The following is a 22,141-nucleotide window of genomic DNA, read 5'->3' as shown; positions in this document are numbered from 1 at the left end:
GCCGGTGCCCAAGCCATACCCGCGGAGTCGGGGCGGCGTCAGGCTGCCAGTGGAGCGCATCGGGCGGCAGCAGGACACGGTCGATGAAGTGCAGGACACCGTTCACCGCCTCGTGGTCACTGCTCACGACGCGCGCAAAATCATTGAGGTAGATGCTGCCCTGGGGGCGGGGCACGGGACCGCATGAGGCCCGTGTGGAGAACCACGGGCGGGGCGGGGGCGGAGCCTAGGTGGGGGCGGGTCTTGGGTGGCGGCCACACTCCGGGTGAGGGAAGGCCCCCGAGGGGCTGAGACCCCGGCATGGGCAGGCCCGGGTCGGGGCGGAGTGGCCGGGCCGGGCCGGGACGCACCTCCCTCTCGCTGAAGCGCAGCGGGTGTCCGGAGAGCGCCGTGGCGTACCCCAAGTCCAGCAGCTCCTGGCTCCGCAGCTGGCGGCAGCTGATCACGTGGTAGCGGAACACCAGCTGGCGGTGTGCGCGAATCCGGACCAGCTCATCCTGGAGCAGGAGTCGTGAGGGTAGTGGGGGCCCCTGACTGCCCCTTCTGCCCACCCAGTGCCCACCACCAGAATGCCCATTCCTCCCCAGCCTCCTAACAGGCGCCGTGTTACCTGTGACAGGTTGGCCATCAGATCCGCTTGTGGCACAAAGATTGTGAAAGGCCCATCGCTCTTGAGCTCCTTGTACTCCTGGGGTGGGGAGTGAGGGGCAGCTTGAGTGGAAGTGGGACAACCTAGGACCAACTCGAGGCTTCCACCAATTTTCCAGGAAGACCTGGGCTCTTAGGGACCAGCCCAGCCCAGCCAACCCCCTAATCAGATGGGAACATCGAGGCCCCAGCGAAGGGTAAGGCCTACAGGTCACAGAGGCAGGCCAGTCACTCACCAGCAGGTAGAGGCTGAAGAATGAGGCCTGCCTGTCCCGGAGGAGCTCCTGGGGGGAGCGAGGATCAGCTCAGATTTTGGATGGCCCCCATTCAGGGCCTGGTGCCTGTCCCAGCACCTACGGCCCAAGGTCTGGCCAAGGCAGAGATGAGGAAAGGAAAGCCAGGGGAGTCTGAGCTGGGGTCAGGATTAGTTTCACAGGCTACAGCTGGGGTCAGGTCCAGGTGAGTCAGGGATCAGGGTCATGGCCAGGATCAGGAACAAACCTGGAGTCTTGGCCAAGATCATGGGTCAGGCCCATGGGGCATGGCCAAGGTCAGGTCAAGGGTCAGACTTGGGTGTCATTACCAGGCCAACTCGGGCACGGCAGGTGAAGCCATCACCCACAGTGTGGGCTGGGTCACAGGTGCATGTCCTCTGGCCATCCCCCGTGCTTTTGCACATGGCATAGGGGCTGCAGCCTCCATTGTCCTGAGGTAGGGACAGAAGAGGGAGGCATCAATGGCTCCCAGGACTCTATCCCACCCAGCCCTGTGGAGGGGACCATGCAGGTCCCTTCGCAACCCCCACAGTCCCATGGCCTACAGATAAGCCAGACCTGAGCTTGCAGGGTAGAGGCAGTGGCCTACCCTTCAGAGGCCTGTAGGACACTGCCAGGGGTAAGGACAAATGGTTCCTGCCTCAGTCCCCTCCCCTTGTGAAATGGGTTGGAGCTGGGGGCCTGACCTGGGAACAGGGGTCCAGGAGCTCACAGGTGCGGACACCATCGCCACTGTAACCCTCGCGGCAGCTGCAGGAGACCTGTCCCCCCCAAAACCCTAATCAGTGGGGCTACTGGAAGCCAAGGGTTAGCCAGTGCCCAGGGCAGAAGGGGCATCCCCTCCCCCGGGCCTGGTCTGAAGAGAGGCCCCACACTATGGGGAGGACACAGCCCCAGTGTCCAGCCCCGTTGTGCTGACCTGCTGGGGTCCCGCGGGGATGCACTCGGCGTGAATATGACAACCCCCGTGGTGGATGAGACAGCGGTTAACTTCTGGGGTAGGAGATGCTGTGATGAAGGAGGGGCCCTAGCCAGCTCCACCAGTCATCTATCCATCTAGGTTCTCACCCCCCACTCTTTTGGCACCTCAGTCCCCACAACCCTCTTTGCCCCTCAGCCTTCCTAGTCTGACTCAGATCACTGAAGCCAGATGCCCAGCCCTACCTACTCCCAAGTTGGGGGGGTCCCAGCCTCACCCTGGCACAGCTCCCCATCACCCGTGTAGCCTTCCTTGCAGGTGCATATCCGCTGCCCAGGGGCCACCTTGGTGCAGTTGGCGTGCGAGGAGCAGCCCCCATGGGCATGAGCACAGGGGTCCACCTCTGGGAGTAGATGGGCCCGGAGAGCCGTGAGGAACAGGCACACGGGCAGGGCAGGGGCAGAGAAGGAGGGCATGGGAGAAGGGCAAAGGTCAGAGGGGAGCAGGACCAGAAAGGGGACAGTGATAGGTAAGACAGCAATAACTGGGAGCTAGAAGTGGGGAGGGATTTGTGGGGACAACCACCCCAGGATTTCAGGGAAGGGCCAGGGCATCATGTGGCTGCACCTGAACAGTGGATGCCGTCGCCCGAGTATCCCGCGGCACAGACGCAGGCGGGGGCTCCAGCTGAGTCCTGTGCGCAGCTGGGAGGGATGGAGCAGCTCAGGCTGTGCTGAGCCCCTGCCCTGACCCCCAGGCATCCCACCCTCTCCCCCACCCACTCCAGGCTGGGCTCGCTCACTTGGCATTGGGGTCACATTTCTTTGGACACTGAGGACCGGTGATATCTGGGGGGTAGGGAGGTGGTTCTGGTCATCAGGACCCAGGAACTGCCCGCCCCCAGGAGCCACCCACCCATTTCCTTGGGGCCCACTTACTCTGGTCACAGCGGAGGCCCTGCCAGCCCACGTTACAGACACAACTTCCGTCCCCTCGAAGTCCCTCCTGGCACAGCCCATGGGCACAGTTACACACTGGGAGTGGGACAGGAAGGGCAGGAGTTACCCCACTGCCCCCATGCTGCCCCCCACCTGCCGTGCGTCCTCTCCTATCCTCACCTCCAGCACAGTCGGGCCCGTAGCGGCCCAGCTCGCACATCTCACAGGCCGTTCCATGGAAGCCCTCGTGGCAACGGCACTCCCCACTGCCCAGGAATCTGTCCTGGCACTGCCCGTGGCCCGAGCACACACCACCCACACCCCCCGGGCAAGGCTCACACAATGTGCCGAAGAAGCCAGGACAGCAGTCAGGCACCTGCAGATGGAGGGCAAGGGGTGAGGGCCCAGCACAGCCCAGGACAGGATGTCGGGGCAGAAGGTGTGGGGCGGGAGGCGTCTTGGGGCCTCCCCATGGCGGTGGTGAGGAACCAGGCTCAGGCAGGGCAAGGCCATGCCAGCATCCCACAGCGAGGGGCAGAGCGGGGCCTGGACCCGGTGCTGCCTCTTGGGCTTGGCTGAGGGTGCCAGTTATGGTCTAAGTCCCATTCTCCCTCCCACAGGGAGTGGACACACGGACAAACACCAGCTCCTCTGGCCTCGAACCCCCAGCACTTCCCTCCTGCCTCCAGTATTCTCCTCACCCCGTCCGGGCCCTGCCTCTGCCCCTGAAGTCTGATCTCCTCCTTGGACACCCCCCCCCCCCCACTTCCTAGGTCTGACCAGAGAGCTGGGGAGAGGGAGGGGGCTTCAGGGCAAACCTCAATCTTCTTGGCACACGTGTAAGAACAGCCCCGGGAGAAGGAGGAACCAGAAAGGTAGACACAGCTTTTCTTGGGGGTATTCTGGAAATGGGGACAGGCAGGAGGGGTCAGCCAGGGGCAGGGCATGGCATGAGAAGACAGACAGATGGACAACAGGTGGATGTGACAGACTAGTAGGATGACAAGAATGTCAGGGAGGAACCAAGAGAAACCAGATGACGGGAGGAGGGGCAGGGTCCAGGCCTCGGGGTCATGGGTCTCAGACAAGTCTGAGCAAGGCCTCCTCAAGCCGACCCAGGCCCAGGCCTCCTGGCCTCCACCAGGGATTTCCGGGCACCCTCGTGCTCCCCAGTTCCTCAGGTGTGGGCCCAGCAGAACTAAGGTTGCAAGCTCAGGCACCTTGAGAGCAGTGGGAGCAGGCAAAGCAAGACCAGCCTCACCTGCAGCTGGTAACCCTGAGCACAGCGGAGTTTCCGGGTGCAATTGATGCATTTCTCCTGGGGGGCAGGGAGGACAGAGGTCAGGCGGTCTGGATGAGGGTCCCCAAACCCACCATCCTTTTCCCAGGGCTAGCTGACAGCTCTCCCACGCTTGACTAAGTGCCCCCCCTCCCACCCACCCCCAGACAGGCCAATGGGCACCTCAGTTCTAACACCCGCCTGCCGCCCTCTGGCCCCAGTCCCTCACCCTCAGGGCCTCCGCATGACTGCGTAGGCAGCGGCTTGAGCCCACCGTCAAGACCCCCGACAGGCCAAACAGTGAGCGGCCTGGGGCTTCCAGCACAGGGCCCTCCAGTGGCACGTGGTTCACCTCAGGCTGGGGGGGGGGGGCGGCAGGTAGGAGGCTGACCCCTGCCCCCCACCACCCCACCCCACCCCACCCCCATCCTCACCCTGGGGGCTAGAAAGCCAGGGAGGCCCTCGAGGGCTGGAAGTAGGGCTCTCCCAGGCTGGGCAGGTCCCCTGGAGCAGAGATTGGAGGCTGGCAAGTGAGAGACCTCCAAAGGGAAGGAGTCGCCAAGGGCTGGGTCTCCGGGGTGGGTCTCCTTGCCCCCCGTCCCCCCACTCCAAACCTGGCCGCTGTGGTTGTAGAAGACCAGCCAGTGGGCAGGGCCCAGGAGGGAGTTGCGGTGTCCCCCTCTCCGCAGAGCTTCCTTGGAGAGCGCCTCCCCCAGGACCACGTGGTGTCGCACTGTGTCTGCGTCCTGGAGTGGGGGTGGGGGGCAGGTGGCAGCTCAGGGGGCTCCAGGACCACCGTGTGGGACAGGAGGCTCACCCTCCGCCCCTTCAACCCCTGCCCCCCTTGGTTGCCCCATCCCCGGGGTCTCACCAGGCTGCTGCCGTTGCCCTGGGCCTCCAGCGAGCGGTTCGTGGGCACGAAGATGGTGTAGGCAGTGGCGGCCTCAATCTGGGGCACCAGCCTGTGGTGCTGGGGTGAGGGCGGTGCAGTGGGTCGGGGATCAGTGTGGCCTCCTCAGTCCTGATCCTGGGAGCTGGACAGCTCCCTCCAGACCCGGAGGCGCCCCTCAACAGACACCCCCTACCCCAGCCCCCTTACCTGCAGCAGCTCCCGGAAGAGGCTGAAGGCAGGCACTGAGTCCAGCTGCTGCAGTAACCCCTGCCCCCCCAGCTCATCCCCTCGTGGAGGCAGCAAGACCTAGGGCAGAACGTGGGGCCTGGTCAGCGTGTCATTGCCTCTCGGCCTGCCCAGGAGGGCCCCTGCACACACACCCCCTCCAGCCGTACCTGGCTGAGGACGTGCAGGAGGCCATTGGTGGCCAGGAGGTCAGCCACGTCCACGCTGGCGTTCTGCACCCAGACCCTCTGGAAGGCAGCAGGCAGTGAGCTCAGCCCCAGGGGCACAGACAGCCCTTAAAAGTGGGCACAGCGCCAACAGAGAGTCTGCTGGTCACGGGTGGCACCCAGTCTGACCAGACACACAGACTTGGGACCCCCCTCCAAGGGCATGCAGACCCTCTCCAGGGCCCATGTTTGAAGGACAGATGTGCAAGTGCTGGCAAGGATGGATGACACCCCACCACAGGGTTGTCACTGCTGGCCCAGAGACACACTGTCCACCAGCCAGTGTATCCGGAGCACACCCATCTGAGCCAGCCCTGGGCTGGGTGAGGAGACACGACCTCTTCCTCTGGGGTTCCTGGTCCAGGGGAGCCTACAGCCCCACGAGCTCCCTCCCTTGGCCAGCCCAGCCCTGCTCTTCTGCCCGGTGTTCACCACATACCCCACTAACGTTGCGGATCTCCCAGTGGGTGGTGTGGCTCAGGGTGGCCACATCCTGCCCTCCCAACTGGGCCAGCTTCTCCTCGGAGAGGGCACCCTGGAGAAAATGGGCCCTGAGGGGGCACCGTTTGGAGGGATCGTCAAACCAGGTTAGTTTAACTTACTGAGACCCCTGGACTGGGGACCACCCCAGGGGTTGGACACAAGCCAGGCTGAGGACCCAAATCTCCTCTGCCCTCTGGGGAGGGGCTGGGTCCTGCCCCAAGGCCCCCTCGCCCCCCTGCCCCGGCGGCCCCACCTGACCAGGTGTGGCAGCATCCTTGGCTGCAGCCAGAAGGCGCGGTCCTTGGGGCTCAGGCTGCGGATGGCCGACTCAGAGGGCACCAGGGCTGTGACACTGCTGTTGGCGGGGAGGGTGAGGCCGGCACTCTGAGGACCGAGGGAGGGAGGGGACAGGAGTGATGAATGCAGACCCAGCCTCCAGGTCTGCCCCCACATCCATGAGACGCCATGTGGCACCCACGCATCTGGGGAGGCTTCCTGGGTTTGAGCCCCCGGCCCCTGCATCCTGCCCCGTCCTACCTTGACCCACTGGTAGAAGATGGAGAAGTGGGCCTTTGCCTCCAGTTCCTGAGGTGAGGAAAAAAGGTCATGGATCTGGGGGCTGATCTAAGTCCTCCTTCCTACCCAGGAACCTGAGTACCACCCCCTGACTACCCAAGGAAGACTCCTCTCCACACATAAGGCACATAAAATGAATCTGAGCACCTTACCCGGAAGATGTCTCCATAGCAGCTGAAGCCGTCGCCCCCAAAGCCAGGGGGGCACGTGCAGACCCGCTGACCTCCTCCCACTGCCCGGCAGGTGGCCTTGGTGGGGTGGGGCAGAGAGACATGGCCCTCCAGTCAGCACCCATCTCCACCATCCTCCATCTCCCTGTTCCTCCTCGTCACCCAACTTCCTGCTGTCTGTCTGTGCAGCCACCCACCCCTCACCATCCATCTGTCCATCCATCCAGTCTGCATTTACAGAGCTCTTTTGGGGAGACTGCCCAGCTCTCCTAGGTCACAGAGCAGTGGACGTAAGAACGACCCCACCATGTGAGGACAGAGGTGGGAGCCCACCAGAGGCCCTTAACCTGTCTGGGAGGCTGACCCTCGGGGGGAGGGGGGGCTGAGCTGGGAGGAGGAGGAGGCAGCTGGGTCTGAGGGTCAGAAGCGAGGTGCAGGGGGGCCCAGCTGAGTACAGGAGCAAAGGTGGGTGGCAGTTAGAGCGGGGCCAGGTCAAGGGACAGCGAGGAGCTCAGAGGGGCTGGAGGTGGGCAAGGCGTGGGAGTGGAGTGGAGGGGGAAGCTGAGCAGGGGTTGCATGTTACCGGGCCTGTGGAGAAGAGAAGGCTCTCTCCTGTGGATGAGGGAGTGACACAGTTGGATTTGGGGTTTAGAAAGATCCCCTTTCCTTATAGGAGACAGGGACACCCACAGAGAGAGGGGGAGAAAGAGCCCTGCAGCTGAGGTCCACCCTGGAGACCCTCCCCAGGGCTCTGAGCCCTCACCCCCCCTTACCAGGTCGTGGCAGCCACCATTGCCTGCCCGGCAGGGGTCGATGGGGCTGCACATGTAGCCGTCCCCGGCGAAGCCCAGCTTGCAGGTGCACTGGCTCTGGAGAAGGAGGGGAGCAGAGGGTCTCATCTCACCCTCAGCATCCAAACCTTCCCTCCCCTGCCCAGACCCCGAAGGCACTTCTCCCAGTCCCGCCTTGGAGATCCAGTTTCTGGATGGGGAGACCAAGGCCCCGAGAGGAGTCTGACTCTCGGGATCAGCCAAAGGAAGCGAGGGCGTCGGCAGAGAAGCATCCTCTCTGCACTCGGGGCCTGGGGTGGCACAGCTGGCTTCCCTGCCAGGGCCATTAAGGCCAGCAGTGTGAGATGAGGGGGCAGGTGTCTGCCCCAGGGATGGTGGCCCTGCTCTGGCCTCCACCCCTGCCATCCTGTTTGGCTGCCCCGATCTCTCCCGCTAACCGTCCATGCTGCAGAGTGAGTGATGGGTGAGAACCCCACTCCCGCTTTCAGTTGCCCCTGTTTGTAGGTTGGGGGCAATCTAGGCCTGCTCGTGTAAATCCTCAGGTTCTGGATCTTCAGGCTCCTGATGGAGTCTGGAGGCTCCAACCCTCGCAGACCCCACAGGCTGACGGCCCAGAGGCTGGCCCAGGGCTGTGAAGTCAGGGAGCCCCTCGGGGCGCTACACAAGTCAGGACCACACAGAGGCTGCCCCTGAACCAGGCAGGCCTGTCCTCCTACCCTGGAGCATCAGGCTTTCTGAGGGAAATGCCTGACAGTCCTTAGGTTCCCCAGGAAGGCTCTGGAGCTGGATTCTGGAATGAGCCTAAGTGATCAGATTCTAAGCTTGCAAAATTCCAGAGCTGGATTTCCATGACTCTAAAATGCTGCCACGTCACTGCCCGCAGGCAGGATTTCTGCCTGCGCTGCTCAGCACTGCATTCCCTGAGTCTAGAGCAGGGACTAGCAGGAAATAGCAGGTGCTGATAACCTGTGGGAAATTAGTGAGTGAGTGAGAGGACTCGTCCCAGGTCATACGACCGAACATCTCAGAGCTGGATTCTCATTTGCGTGTGAGGTTCAAGCCCTGAGCCTGCATGCTTGGCGTGGATGTTCCTGGAGTGCGGTGCCCCCAGGACCGAGCCCCCTGACCTGTTCTCTGTTCCGTAGCCTCCCTCACCTGCCCAGGGCCCACGTAGCTGCAGAGGGCGTCAACATGGCAGCCACCTCTTGCGTCCAGCTCACACTCGTCGATGGCCACACAGACGCGGCCGTCCCCGCTCCAGCCTTTGTGACACGTGCAGCGGTGTGTGCCCAGGTCCCCAGGGACACACTCAGCCTGTGCGAGCCATGGACTCAGGGCTGCAGGCAGGGGGCAAAGGATCCCGCCTCCCCCCAGCCCCCGGCTCAGGACTGCAGGGAAGGGACCACCAGACTGACGTTCTCCGAGCAGCCGCCGCGGTCTGGGCGGGAGCAGGGGTTGCTGGGTGTGCAGGAGAAGCCGTCACCCTCAAAGCCATCGAGGCAGAGACACCTGGGGGGGAGAGGGGAAGGGGTGGCCTCCAGTGAACCTCCACGAGAGACTGGAGGCTGAGCACGGTCATGGATGGAGAGCAGAGGGGAAGCACAGGCCCTCACCTGTTGACATCGCCCTGGCTAACGCAGTGGGCATGCTGGTGGCAGACCTGGGCCAGGCCTGTGGACCCACAGTCCCCCATGGACTCGTTGCAGAAGCGGCCGCTGAAGCCGGGGGCACATGTGCCCTGCTGGCACACACCCCCACTGCCTGGACGGTTGTCACACAGACCGTGGATGCAGCCACAATCTGTGGGGAGGAGATGGGGCAGGGAAACTGAGGCAGGGGCTGTGCCAACTGGGAGCTGAGATGGATTTGGAGGAGGGCTGTGAAAGGGGCAGCCTGTATAGATTGAACTTCAGGATCATGAAATCAGAGCTCATTCCAGACCCGATGGGTGGGCAGAGGAAATGCAAAATAATTCTGTGCTTTTGATCACCCCTATTCTAGCTGCCCTGGCCCCAACACCACCAATAGGAAGTTCTTCTGTGTGTCTCACCTAAATCCTGCATGCTTTAGATTAAGCCATGTTCCTCTTCCTGGCATGGGTGAAGGAACAACATCTATTTCTGCTCCCAAATCCTCCTCTACTCTCTCTGGCCTTCACCTCACCACCTGGAGCCTGGTTCCCCTTCTTTGGAGCCCCCAGACCCCTTTCCAAGCAGACCCTTTTTCTCTTCAAGAGGCAGCCTGGGCCAGACTACCCACCTTCCTGGCACTGGTCTCCGTGCTTGTTTGGGTTGGAGCAGATGTGGCAGGCGATGCCTTTGTAGTCTGGGAAACAGAGGCAGGCCCCGTTGCCCTGGATCCCATCGCTGCACTGGGGGGTGGGCAGGAGGCAGGGTCAGCCGTGGGGAGGGGACGCCCCACATTTCCTCCCCTTGCAGGCCGGCTCTGAGCTCCTGCTCCCCGCCTGGCAGAGACTGCTGCAGGATGACATCTCTGCCGAGGAATCTGATAATGAGGATGCTGACCCCTCTCCATGCTGCCCTCATACACCGCCTGATGTTTTCTGTTCTGATAGCGAAGAACCAGTTATTCCGTCTGATATAGAAACATTTAACAGAACTTTTACCTAAAAACACTCAAGTACAATTTCGAAATGATAAAAAGTGGAAAGGCCTTACTATAATAACTGGGACAGATGTTCCATACCCTTCAAGTCCTATATTAGAAGATTATTCTGAAGGATAAGTTCAACGGTTAAAAGAATTGCGAACATTTTCAAGAAAGCAGAAAGGCCCTCTCAACCTTCTTAGATATAGATACCATGTAAACACCTAGTCCTCTGTGAAAACAGGATGGGCTGCACCTGTTACTTTAATCATACATAGTTTGTAAACAATGTAGCAAGGTTGAATACAATCCTAATCAAATATATGTATAAACATGATAACAATATGATGTACTGGCTAAACTAATCAATAGAATAAAGTTTTAAAAAGCTATATTAACAAGTTAGAGACAAGTAACAGTAATCTCTTTTCTCATTTTTGGTCTTTATACAAGTGAAATTATGTTATACTGCTCTTACAGAAATCATAGCTTAATTAGTAAAACATCTTTAGAGTTGTACAGGCATCCAAGGCTAAGTCTCTGATGTCGTGGATACTTTCCTTTGATCTTGAACTACTCATGGATCGAGATGCTTCATTTAATATAGAAATAGAATATGACTTAATTAAAGTTACTCTAAATCAAGATGCTACAAATTCTCTGTAACTGAAACAAGGGGGAGCTCTCTGATCTCATGTCCGGCTGCGTCTGGAGGAGTGGGGGCTCCCAGGCTTGGTAATGCATCAATTAATTTTTACATTGTAAACTTGTTCCTTTTACCTTAAGTGCTCCCTTTAGAAAAATGTGTTAAAGGTGAATTCTTGTCTTGAGAGCTCTTTACTTTTAAACTCCTACGTGTCCCTATACTCTTAATTGAGTGGGAGGTTACTTGATGAAGCCCAAATTCACTGAATCCCGACCTGATTAGGATCAGGCCTTTTCTAACGGAGATCATAGGTTTGAGGTATAAACAGATGAACCCATGACAAGACCTTTAAAATCACTGATGCTGCCAAAGAACCAACCCCTAAAAGGCATCTGGCCCTGGAGGCCTCATGAGTGATTTCCACTCAACCTAGAAATACATAACTCCCAGGTGCTCCCATATCCAGGCGCTAAAGAACACTGATACCACAAAGTGGCAGAAACGGAACACAAAAGAAAATTGCTGATGTATAGTCTTGATGAAAATAGATACAAAAACAAACAAAAAAAAACCTCCAATTGTTTCTAATTTAAGTATTAACAACAACTTGGCCCAGCTTCCACTGCCTAGAGGTGAGGAACCCAAAGCCAGAGAGAGGCGGGTGGGGCTCAGACACGCAGCCCTCCCCAGCCAGCTTGGGAAGGATCCCCCGTCCCGACAGCACCCCAGGGAGAGGATGGACTCACGTTGCCTTTGCCATAGCAGGGGTTGGAGAAGCCTCCGGGACACTGTGCACAGTCGGGTCCAAAAAACCCTTTGCAGCAGCCAGGTTTCTGTAAGAGACGGCCACGCCACCCCGCAGTAAGGGGCCGTTTCCACCGTTAGGCTGCAATGCAGCTCTCTGGGGAGGGCGGCCCACTCAGACCCCGCTTGGGAGCTGCAGAGGAGAAGCAAGTGGCCCAGGCCCCCCAGCAAGCGCCCGCCTCGTGCCTGGGGCTCACCGTGATGGTCTGGTTGCAGTAGCGGGCGCAGCCCTTCTTGAGAACGTTGAGCCCAGTAGGGTCGTGGATGTAGACGCACTCCCCGGGGAAGATGTCCTGGGGTCAGGGCATGCCAAGCTGGTCAGCCCCCTCTACCGGATGCCTCTGGGTCTGGCGCTCCCACCCTCCGGGAGAGCCTGAGTAATGCTGGGCTTCCCAGACCTGCCTGCCCTCGCAGCCCCTGCTGCCCACCCCACCCCAGGGCAGGAACCCAAGTGGGTTGTCAAGAGTCAGGGAGCCCAAGGGCTGCACCAAGGGGTGCTCACTCACCAGCTGCACACTGTTGGGGGGGCACATGCTGGTGTTCAGGGCTTGGCAGTCCACGCAAGAGCCCTGGGTGGGGGTGGGGAGGGTGGAGAGTCACCACTGATTTATGTGGCAAACCCTAAGACAGCCACACTGAGCTGCAACTGGAGGGCTGAGAAAGAGCTAGCCAGGGGAAGGCAAGGGATAAAATTCCCGAAGCAGTGTACGGGGTGGGGGTGCATTAGGAGAGGAGGTCTGGGAGGTGAGAAGAGCTGGAGTCTGAGTGAATCTGAGTCCTCGAAGATGGGATCAAGGGGGCTGGTGAGGGTTGGATTGGGGAGACCAGGGGGATGCTGGGGGGGTCTACAGCCGGGCCCATCTGCTAACTCGAGAGAACGAGTGCCAGGCACCCCTGCCCAGGCCTCGGCCCCACTGTGGGGTCTGGGTGTGGGGGCCCCAGGCTAGCAGGGCGGGCCCGCACTCACTGCCACGACCTTGTGCTGCTGCTCGCTGCAGTGCTTGGGCAGGATGGGCAGGGTGGTCGGGGGCAGCAGGACGCCTTCCAGCATGTGGATCACTCCGTTGGAAGCCAGCACGTCCACCCTCCGCAGCGGGACCCCCCGAGGCCCCAGCAGGATGCGCCCCTGCCACAGAGACCCGCTGTGCCCGCCAGCCACACACCCCAGCCTCTTCTGCAGCTCGGTTGGGTCTGAGTGGCCCTGTGGCGTTCAAGGCCCAGCCGCCGGCCTGTCCCTTCTCCCTCTCGCCTTGGCACATGCCTCCCGCCCTGGTCAATGCAACCTCCCCCTCCTTGGAGCCTTCCTGCCCCACTGTGCCTCAGGTGACATGTTTGAGCCTGACTGCCTCCCACCCGCTCCCAAGGGGCCGATCAGAGTGTCCTGCCCACCGCAGGGCTCACAGCTCTCAGACGGGTCCGCAAGAGGCCGAACGACTGCTCATCACCAGCCCCTCCATCACCCATTCATTGCAGGTGTCTGTGCACCCTCACCTCCTCGGAGATATTCACAGCCAGGACCTGGTTTGCCATGGTGAGGACCCGGCCCTTGGAGATGAGCTTCTCGACAGTCAGCTGGGGCAGGGGACAGGGTGGCCTTGGGGTGGGCACCGGCCACATCTTGGGGCCACACCCAGGCCCGCCCAGGTGAGTCACAGCCACCCCCTCGGCCCCCAGACTCTTCTCCAGGCTGTAATAGTCCAGTGTGGAGGGGAAGGGAGATGGGGTGGAGAAGGGCCCCTGGGAAAACCGGAACCCGCAGATGAGCTCCCAGACCGCCCCAGCAGTGGGTGCGAGCCAGTGGCCCTCCCTGAGAGGGGCTCTCACCTGGCCGTGGTTGGAGATGTGGTACCTCACCAGTTCCTGCAGTTTGGAGAGACCCTGGCAGGGGAGAGAGGACTTGGCTCCTGGAGGCCCAGTGGGGGCCCCCACACCCCCAGCTGCTTCTCCCCGCCTGGGCTCACTGTGGTGAAGAGGTAGATGAGGCGGCCGTCACGCAGGCTGTCCACAGCCTCATTGCTTGGGACAAAGACCGTGAAGGGTCCAGGCCCATCCAGGATGGAGGGCAGCCCGCAGTTCTGTGGCGGTGGGAGGGAGGCTCAGGGGGGCTCCTGGGTCAGCCCCTGCCTCTGAGCCCCACCCGGGCCCTGCCATGCTCAGTCCTCAGGGAACTCCCACTGGGAGTCAGGGGGGCCTCGGCAGTGGGTCCTGCTACTGCAGAACTGCAGGGTTGTGAGGGGCATGTTCTAGGACGAAAGGCCCCTGGTACTCTGGAATTCCAGATCTCTATGGGGAAGGTTCTGGGGATACCAGGGGGTCCTGGGCCAGCAGCCCAGTTGGGCTAGGACCCTGCACCCCAACTCACCTCCAGGATGGTTTCAAAGCGGCTGAAGGCCTCGGTGGAGGCCAGAATCTGGCTGATTGTTCTCTGTAGGGAAGGATGAGTGTGAGGGCCCAGGGAAGGCGGGAGGCTGTGTGAGCCTGGGGGAAGGCACTGTGCAGCAGTTCTGCCCGGAACCGGCCCTGCCTCCTCCCCAGGGCTCTATGAGGGTCCGAGGCCACCCAGTGGCTGAGGATGGGGGGCCGGAGGGTGCTAGCTCACCTTGGGGTCCCCAGGGAAGCCTGGGCCGGGCTGCCACTGCAGGGTTCTGACCACGTGGAAGACGCCATTGGCTGCTGGGTAGTTGGTCCTCTGGATGGTGACTGGCTGCTGGGGCTGGTCTTCATACTTGTAGGTGTACTTACGAGACAGGGGGTGGCTGTCTGAGCCTTTGTAGGCAGCCTCCTTCCACCTCTGCATCTTTTCCAGGGCTGCCCTGTGACTCCTCCAGTCCCTGGGCCGAGGGCCCCTCCCTTACCATGAGGTGATCGAAGGTGACGGTGATCAGCTGCCCGGCCAGCGTCCACCACCTGTGTGTCTGCTTGACCCTTGGCGCCTCCAGCACGTGCTGCCCTGCGATGATGTGCTGTCTGCAGAGCTGCTGGGCAAGGGACACCTGTGTGCACCGGGGGACAGGGCGCCAAGTGAGCGCAGGGAGACTTGGCCCTCTCCCACCACCCCTGTCCAAGTCTGGCCTCAGCCCCCCAACTCCACCCCCTATGTGGACTTGCTGGGGAGGGGCTCACGTTCATGTTCCTGGAGGTGAAGGAGGACGGCACCAGCACAGTGAAAGGGCCGGACGTGGAGAGGATCTCCCGGCAGCCCTGGTCTGGGGGGGGCGGGGCAGAGGGTGCATCAGAATGAATCTGGTGGAGCCCCTGGGGGAAGGGGACTGCAAATGAGAAGACTCTCAGGCATCAGGCTGAGGCTTGGGGGAGCGAAGGCTGGGGAGTATCAGGGGTCTAGATCGAGGGGAGATGGTAGAATGCATCAGAGCCTGGGGTTGGCCAGCTCCTGGGCTCATCATAAGCCCCCCACAGCCCACCATCTGCTTCCACAGTCTCTGCAGAGCCTGCCTTTCCCTCCCTGACAGCTCTGTGGGGTGCGAGGGGCCGGGGTAGGGGCCACACACCCAGCATGGCGATGGCGGCTCTCAGATGCAGGAACATCAGGCCCGTCTGGCTGGACTTCTGCAGTTCGTGGAGCAGGTGCCCATAGCAGGCACGCCCATCCCCCACCTCACCATCCTTGCACACACAGCTGGGGGAGCAGAGAACACCGGTCAGGGCCAGAGGGCCCAGCCAGGACCTTGCACCCCCACCTGCCCTGCAGGGGAGGCAGGTACACACATGCCCACTGCCCCCGCAGCTGGCCCTCTCTGCTCTGCCCTCCCACGTGCCCCCCACTGAGGCCTCTGTGCCCACCTGGTCTTCCCATCAGGGGTCACCTGGCAGGTGGCTGACCGGTCACAGGAGTGAGGGAAGCAGTAGCCGAAGCAGCCAGCAGAGGCGTTGTGGTTGGCACTGACCAGGCCGGGCTTGCAGGAGCAGGAGGCCTGGGCCGCCACGCAGCGGCAGGAGAGTGACATCAGGCCCATGGGGACGGCTGGTGTTGGCCGCGCCTGCAGAGCCCGGCTCTACCCCAGGACCGCTCTCTGAAGACAGGGTTGCCCTTCTCTCCCCGGTTCAAGCACAGGCAACTGAGGCTCCCAAAGGGCCAGTGACTTGCCCAGGGAGAGCCCGGCACCCGGCTCACCTTTCCTGGCCGCTGGTACAGACACAAGGTGGAGTTGCTGGGGCAGCCACCGTGGTTGGCAGTACACGGGTCCCAGGGCAGACACACCGTCCCATCGCCCTGGTAGCCCTCAGGACAGCGACACTCTGCCTGCCCCTTGGGGCTCACTGAGCACTGGGCCAGTGGGGCACAGGGTGAGGGCTGGCAGGGGTCAGGGGCTTCCAGGGCAGAGAGAAAAGAGCCCAGGTGAGCCGGGCACCCAGGAGCCATGCCCCCCCACCCCCATGCAGGATGACCTGAAACGGGTGGACAGGTTGACCTGGGCCTTGAGGACAGGCCCCCTTCCCCTCCCTTAAGTACAGCTCCCCTTCCCCATCAGTGGGCAGGTCACCCTTGCCTCCTGGCATCTGCTGCCCTGCACTGGGGGTCCCAGCCCCCAGATCCCAGGCTCACCTCGGCATTCGCTGCCCCGCAGGGTGTGGCCAGGCAGGCAGCTGCAGGCGGGGGCCTCTGCGGAGCAGTGGGAGTTCCTGGGACAGTGCAGGGCCTGGCAGACAGGCAGCTCTGAGCAGAGAGAGGAGAGCACTGAAGTGGCCCAAAGCCCCAGGTTGGGGAGGACACAGGGGTGAAGGGGCAGCAGGGGTGGCTTCCTGGCTCCGCCCTGACTTGCGGCGTGACTCTGGCAGGGCCTTGCCCTCTCTGGCCTCTAGGCAACTGAGGTGCTAATGGCATCCCCTCCCCTGGCCAGTTAGAATTAGTCTAAGGGCCTAGCCCTCACCCAGGCTGCCCCTGCTGCCCTGGCCCCCGTGGACCCCAAGCCTCAGGCTGCCCCAGCAGCACTGCCCACCTTGATCACAGCGGGGTCCGGTGTACCCAGCAAAGCACAGGCAGCTTCCATCCCCGAGTGGCCCATGGCTGCACACACCGTGCACGCAGCTGCACACTGGGGGAGACACACAGAGGCAGGTGGGACCCCAGCCTTGCCCGGGGACATGCAGGGTCACCAAGTTCCCATAGTCAGCACTTTCAGAACTCAACTCTGGCAGGGCCAAGGCTGAGGGTACAGAGCTGGGATACAGGAGCACAGAGGTGGGGGAGCCCAGGGGAAGTGATTGACCCAGGTTGGGGCTTCAGGGAGGGCTTCCTGGAGGAGGGCCTCAAGGAGCACTGCATTTGTAAGGACCTGGAGGCATGATGAAGTGACATGAGTGTCCCTGGAGGGGAATTGTGCCACGGAGGGGCTTGGAGGGAGGCTGAAGGGCCAGGTGGGGCTGGGTGTAGGGGCCCCAGGTGGGTGCTGGCCAGGCCCTCCTGCCTCCTCAACTACTCACCTGCCTGGCAGTCAGGCCCGAAGTGGTCTGGGTCCCGGCACTCCTGGCAGGCAGAGCCACTGAAGTTTTCCTGGTCGGGGGTTGCTCCAGGTCAGCGTGGTGTCCCCACCCCACCCCTCCATGCCCTCTGCAGCCCCACCCTTACCTGGCACACGCAGGTCCCATTCCTGGCCAGGCCATCGAGGCAGGTCCCGTGGCCATTGCATGGGTTCTCAGCTCCCCCGGGGCACTCTGTGGACACCCCCCACCCCCCACCAGAACTCAGCTCCGCCTCCAGAACCCTTGATTCAGACCCGACCCCAGCAGCTCCGGCCAGCCCCAGCCTCAGCCCCTCCCCCAGGGCAGCAAGGTTCATTCCAAGAACAAGATGAAGGGGACCCAGGCAGGACCTGCCGGCAGGAGCCTGGGGCTGGGGTGTGAGGAGCAAGGCTGGGGCCCCCTTCCCGCCCCTCCTACCATAGCATTCGGATCCCCAGTAGCCGGGGCAGCAGGCCTTCTGCACCACGTCCTTCCAGCACTCTGTGCTGCAGCCACTCATGGACAGTGGAGCGTCCCCCAGCTGCACCTCGTAGCTGGAGACAAAGCGTGGGCAGGCAGTGGGAGGGGCCCCGGCCACGGCCCCCACCCCACCTACCCTCCCACTGCCTGGCCCAGGAAGGGGCCAGGCACAGGACAGGTGCTCAGTAAACACCCTCTTGCCCCCCACCCTCTCACTCCTTCCTCCCTGCCCATCTCTGTCCCAGTGGAAGGCCCCTGGGTGGGGTGACAGACGTGTAGATCCTTGTCCTCACCCCTGGACCCCCACCCCTGCAGGATGCTCCTAGCAGTGGGGCAGGATAGGGAGGGGCCTCACCGGCAGTCCTGGGGTGTCTTCTCCGGCAGCACCCGGTTCCAGCCCAGGGGACAAAAGCGCCTCCTGACGGTGCATGGGGTGCAGGGTGTGTGGGTGATGAATTTGGTCTTTGTGTCGCAGCGTTTGGACTGCACCTGGTTCCGGGTGGGGTGGGCGTGGGGATAGCATGGGGAGGCCAGAAGGAGAGGCCTAGCACCCTCCCTGGGCCTCGGTTTCCCGTCAGGTCAATGGGGACGCACTGAGGACGCACCTGAGAGACTGGGGGAAACTGCCTGCCAGGAGTTGCTGTCCCAGCCATGTCCCCCTGTTCACAGCCACATACCTTTGCTCACTCCCAATCCCCTGCCCATGGCCACCACAACCTGACCCCAGCCACATTCCTCTGCCCACAGAAGCCCAGAAGCCTCAGAGTCTCTATTTTCCAATGTGAAGGGAATTTGGCCATTTTTTCCCACCTGGGCCCATTTCAGGTGAGGAAACTGAGGTCCAGGGTGGGTAGCCCTTGCTTATGTTCACCCGGTGATGGAGTACAAATCAGGGACCAGAACCCATTTCTCCTGGCTCACGGCCTGGTGCTCATGCTTCCCTTTCATTGAAAAACAAACAATAACTGGTGTGCTGAGGCTGGAAGGCGAATGCAGTGACTCCTTCTTCAGTTTGGTTTTTCAGCCACCCTGCGTGCCCCACCCCGTGGGGTGACTCTTTTCCCATGTTGCTGCCTGATGAGTCTCCAACCAGCTGGTGTATACACGCATGTGCAAGCTGTCTGTGTTTGGCTCCTCGAGCCCTGACTCCAAACCTGGCCCACTGACCTCCCAAACAGGCAAGGCCAGCAATTCCAGCAGCCAGGGGACGGAGGTGACCCAGGCGGCTTCCAGGGGCTGACAACAGCACCGGGAGTTGAAGGATGCATGGGTGTTGAGCGGGGGACGGTGGAAGGAGCAACTGGCCATGAGTGAAAAGGCAGAAAATGAGCTGAGGGCAGGGGGTGGGGGGGAGTGGCCACTGGCAGCCAGGGCAGCTGGGCCTTGTCAGCCCAGGGCCAGGTGGGAGTTGCAAAGTGGCTCCATAACATGGTTTGTGCTTTCAGTGGGTCCCCTGGCTGCCACGTGGAGACCAGAATGGAGGTGGGGGCCAGGAGGGGGCCATGGGGTGGATTGAAGACATTCCAGACGTAGTGTGGACAGGACTTGGAGCGACAGGAAAAGTAGAGGGAAGGGCTTAGCCCTAGCTGGGTGGCGATGGAGACGTGAGGGGGGCTGGCTGCCCCAGTGATGCGGACACAGGGCTGCCAACAAGGGCCCTTGCCCTGCAATCTCGTTCCCTGGCCAGTCCTCGTGCCTGGACATCCACCCCTGGAGCTGTCTTTACAGAAATGAAGTCCCAATAAACTACAGTGCTGTGATCTGGGAGGTGGCAGCTAAACTCCTGGTAGTGAGGGAGAGAACGGGGCAGAGAAAAGGGATGTTTTGAGGGAGGAGAGTTCGCTTGGGGCATGGTCTGGACAGCCTGAGATGTTCTCATCTTGAAAAGGGCTGAACATGCTAAGATCCAAAGGGAATGAGCTCAGACATCACTTTCCTAGAACAAAGTACAGATGTGTGGCTTCTCAAAGCAAGAGAAAAGGAGAAACAGTGCCCCAGTTGCTTTCTTCTGGAGGACACGAGGCTCACGGGGGCTGCCCGGCGGCTGTGATTTGGGCTTTTCCGCTACTGCCTCTGCGGTCTGTGAACAGGGAAGTTGCCCGGAGCGGCCCAGCGCCAGGCCGTGGGGCTGGGAGGTTGCGGTCTCGTTCCCCACCCTGTGGCTGTGTCTTTGCTGAGCCAGGGAGCGGCTAGGAAATTGGGTAACTCGAGGGCTGAGCAGCTGCTGGCTCAGGGAAAAGCCCCCGAGGGCCACCTGGCTGGGCAAGGCTGCCAGGACGTCAGCACAGGGCCAGAGACATTGGTAGCCCTGGGTAGGACTCAGGGCGAGAAGGGAGCTGGGGTGCTGTTCCCACGCTCGGGACAGAGCCAGGGCTCCGGGGAGCAATGGGCTATGAGGAGGCCGTAGCTTTTGGACGTGGTAGTGGAGGCTCATTCGCAGGATGTCAGTGTTTGTAAATGTGTGTGAAGTAGAGATGAGTGGATAAGCGGGTGCCAAGTCACCACTCTCCAGGGATAACACCCAAGGGGCACTCAGGCCCCGCCTTGGACCCACAGCCTGAGCCCACATTTTTGCCGTTGGTGCCCCTGGATGGAGGGAGGCCGGGTCACGGCCCGGTGCTGAGCCAGATTCCCTTCTCCCTCTGGGTGCCTTGGGACTGATTTTGCAATGTCTGCCTCCCACAGAGAAGCTGCTCCAGGAGTTGAGGGCACCAAGTACCGAGCCTGTCTGGTGAGCTGGTGGAACAAATTCCCCCACGCTGGAGCCACACTCGGGGGTGCTTTCCAGGCCCAAGGCCCAGAACCAAACCCCCTCAGAGAGAAAGACACCCCTAAACTGCTTTCCTCAGCCCACGATCAGAGATGGGGGGGCGGGACAGAGCCAGGTCCTGGCAAATACCCCCAGCTCTTCACACCCCACCTGGAGACCACAGGCTCCACCAGCTGTGCCTGGTACCAAGCAGGAGCTTGGCAGACGGTCATTAAACGGTCAGGTGCTAAGACCTCTGCCTCCAGGAAGCCTGCCCAGCTCTACTGCCTGAAACTGCCTGTGTTCAAGTCCCACTGCTGCCCCTCCCTGGCTGTGTGACCAGGGGATATTCTTTACCCTCAGAGCCTACTTTCCCAATATCAATGTGAGTAGGTCTCACGAGACTCAGGATGCCAGGAAGGCTGAGTGACTATGAGGGTGGGTGGGGGCAGGCCAGCATGGCTGCACCCCCACCCACGAGGACCAGACCCCTGGGTCCTCCCCCCTGGCCCAGGCTGCCTGAGCCCCAGCCCCAAACACAGCTGGGGGTGATCAGAGCCACAGAGTCTCTACAGGGAGAAGGTCCCAGCCTGGGACTCTCGCTGACCTTGACCTTGTTGCCCCAGAACACGAAGAGGTGGCCAGACCTTTGAAATTCCCCTGCATTGTACATATGAGGAAACTGAGGGACAGAGGGGGCAGGAACCTACCCGCAGGGCTCAGCACAGCCCAGGGGCCCTTGGCTCTCCCTCCATGACTGATGCCTTCTCAGCCCCAGATCTGCCCTGAAGCTGGTGGGGACCCCTCTCCCTGCCCCCGTCTCAGGGGCTCCAAGGTGAACAAGAAAAAGAGCCTGTTGGCGGCACTGCCTGGTAGCAGGACCCCAGGCAGACCCTCCCCTCTCTGGCCCCCAGTCTGCCCCTTAGTGCCGCGGGAACTGTGGCGGCTGCCCCAGCAGTCATGAACTTGGCCTTCCAGGGAGGGTCCTCCACACAGGTGACTGAGGGGGACGGGCACAGCTGCCTGCCCTCCAGTACGCCTGAACGGGAGTGGCCGGCAGAGGTCTGGAGCATGGCCCCAGGGTTGGAACGATGGTCTCTGACATCCCTTGGGCCTCGGCGTCCTCACCCGCAGAACAACCAGACCCACTGCCCAAGGGCTATGAGGATTCAGAGGCATTACATGCCGGGTGTGCCCCGGGCTGTGCGTTTGATAAACAGCTCTTAGGATTTACCGTGCTAGCATTGACCACTGTTTTCCTGGAGGAACCAGGAGGGTGTTTGTAAAGCTCATTCTGGCTCGGGGCACTCTCGGGGCTGGGCACAGGCCACACATGTGCTCACTCCCAGCATGCACGCCCGTGCTCCACGTGAGCCTCTGTTCGCCAGTCCTGCATGGGTTGGGGAGAGCCCCTCTCCAATCCTGGGGTGAAGACCACATGGGGACCTGGGGCTCAGTCTGGGCAGAGGCAGCAGGGGTGGGACCTGGCCCTGCACCCCCTCACCCCCAGGTGGGAGCCACACCACGCAGCTGGCTGTCTGGGGCAGAGTTAGAGGAGCGCAGGCTGCCACACCCCTGCCTCCCAGGTGCACACAGAACCTCAGCCCGAGGAGGTGGGCACAGCAGCCTGGCCCCTTGTGCCCAACCAGAGGTCAGACCTAGCGGGCCGGTGCAGACCCGGACCCGTGCCCTCTCCATTTATGGCCCCTCCCTGCCCCCCGCTGCTGGCTGGCAGGGCCTTGTTATCATGCCTCCCCTCACCCTCGCTCACACTCACCTTCTGACACCTGACGAAGCCGGAGCCCACCAGGCAGATGGCCAGGAGGCAGAGCAGCAGGAGCTCCCGGAGCCCCGCCATGGCTGGTGGTGGCCGGCTGACACGCCGTCCGTCCGGGACAGTCCGGGCTGCTGGTGTGGGGAGCAGCGAGCTCTGGGAGGCAGGCATGGGGGCGGGCAGGCGGGATGGGGCGGG

General features: G+C 61.7%; 1 protein-coding gene across 14 annotated transcripts in view; it reads right to left on the bottom strand.

The window, feature by feature from the left end:
* The window catches only part of STAB1 (stabilin 1), a 27,172-nt gene extending 5,031 nt beyond the window's left edge, over positions 1 to 22,141 (bottom strand). For 2 of the 14 annotated variants that reach the window (XR_005210695.1, XR_005210697.1), the window contains exons 1-49: positions 21,947 to 22,140; positions 17,776 to 17,909; positions 17,379 to 17,494; positions 17,068 to 17,153; positions 16,923 to 16,992; positions 16,439 to 16,534; positions 16,045 to 16,155; positions 15,613 to 15,809; positions 15,282 to 15,412; positions 14,990 to 15,117; positions 14,604 to 14,686; positions 14,336 to 14,473; positions 14,080 to 14,217; positions 13,843 to 13,905; positions 13,442 to 13,555; positions 13,305 to 13,358; positions 12,972 to 13,052; positions 12,448 to 12,606; positions 11,987 to 12,049; positions 11,678 to 11,773; positions 11,423 to 11,509; positions 9,683 to 9,794; positions 9,037 to 9,223; positions 8,839 to 8,932; positions 8,579 to 8,737; positions 7,406 to 7,501; positions 6,615 to 6,710; positions 6,424 to 6,471; positions 6,140 to 6,270; positions 5,843 to 5,954; positions 5,347 to 5,424; positions 5,159 to 5,257; positions 4,931 to 5,029; positions 4,674 to 4,805; positions 4,289 to 4,417; positions 4,042 to 4,098; positions 3,599 to 3,682; positions 2,961 to 3,156; positions 2,781 to 2,876; positions 2,645 to 2,690; positions 2,470 to 2,546; positions 2,120 to 2,245; positions 1,843 to 1,931; positions 1,610 to 1,684; positions 1,232 to 1,354; positions 885 to 932; positions 611 to 688; positions 351 to 497; positions 20 to 160 (exon numbers count right to left, since the gene is read on the bottom strand). Coding sequence is in view for 12 of the 14 variants with exons in the window: in XM_037797884.1 (XP_037653812.1) it covers positions 20 to 160; positions 351 to 497; positions 611 to 688; positions 885 to 932; positions 1,232 to 1,354; positions 1,610 to 1,684; positions 1,843 to 1,931; positions 2,120 to 2,245; positions 2,470 to 2,546; positions 2,645 to 2,690; positions 2,781 to 2,876; positions 2,961 to 3,156; positions 3,599 to 3,682; positions 4,042 to 4,098; positions 4,289 to 4,417; positions 4,674 to 4,805; positions 4,931 to 5,029; positions 5,159 to 5,257; positions 5,347 to 5,424; positions 5,843 to 5,954; positions 6,140 to 6,270; positions 6,424 to 6,471; positions 6,615 to 6,710; positions 7,406 to 7,501; positions 8,579 to 8,737; positions 8,839 to 8,932; positions 9,037 to 9,223; positions 9,683 to 9,794; positions 11,423 to 11,509; positions 11,678 to 11,773; positions 11,987 to 12,049; positions 12,448 to 12,606; positions 12,972 to 13,052; positions 13,305 to 13,358; positions 13,442 to 13,555; positions 13,843 to 13,905; positions 14,080 to 14,217; positions 14,336 to 14,473; positions 14,604 to 14,686; positions 14,990 to 15,117; positions 15,282 to 15,412; positions 15,613 to 15,809; positions 16,045 to 16,155; positions 16,439 to 16,534; positions 16,923 to 16,992; positions 17,068 to 17,153; positions 17,379 to 17,494; positions 17,776 to 17,909; positions 21,947 to 22,114 (5,268 nt within the window). In the remaining 2 variants the exon portion in view is untranslated. Of the gene's footprint in view, positions 1 to 19; positions 161 to 350; positions 498 to 610; positions 689 to 884; positions 933 to 1,231; positions 1,355 to 1,609; positions 1,685 to 1,842; positions 1,932 to 2,119; positions 2,246 to 2,469; positions 2,547 to 2,644; positions 2,691 to 2,780; positions 2,877 to 2,960; positions 3,157 to 3,598; positions 3,683 to 4,041; positions 4,099 to 4,288; positions 4,418 to 4,673; positions 4,806 to 4,930; positions 5,030 to 5,158; positions 5,258 to 5,346; positions 5,425 to 5,842; positions 5,955 to 6,139; positions 6,271 to 6,423; positions 6,472 to 6,614; positions 6,711 to 7,405; positions 7,502 to 8,578; positions 8,738 to 8,838; positions 8,933 to 9,036; positions 9,224 to 9,682; positions 9,795 to 11,422; positions 11,510 to 11,677; positions 11,774 to 11,986; positions 12,050 to 12,447; positions 12,607 to 12,971; positions 13,053 to 13,304; positions 13,359 to 13,441; positions 13,556 to 13,842; positions 13,906 to 14,079; positions 14,218 to 14,335; positions 14,474 to 14,603; positions 14,687 to 14,989; positions 15,118 to 15,281; positions 15,413 to 15,612; positions 15,810 to 16,044; positions 16,156 to 16,438; positions 16,535 to 16,922; positions 16,993 to 17,067; positions 17,154 to 17,378; positions 17,495 to 17,775; positions 17,910 to 21,946 lie in introns of those variants that run through there. The other 12 variants (XM_037797827.1, XM_037797840.1, XM_037797884.1 and 9 more) reach the window with 11 other exon arrangements.

Source organism: Choloepus didactylus, chromosome 1 (genome assembly GCF_015220235.1).
Source record: "Choloepus didactylus isolate mChoDid1 chromosome 1, mChoDid1.pri, whole genome shotgun sequence".
Lineage (NCBI taxonomy): Eukaryota > Metazoa > Chordata > Mammalia > Pilosa > Megalonychidae > Choloepus > Choloepus didactylus.
Note: the sequence above shows the minus strand (reverse complement) of the source record. Positions and strands in the feature narration are given on the sequence as shown.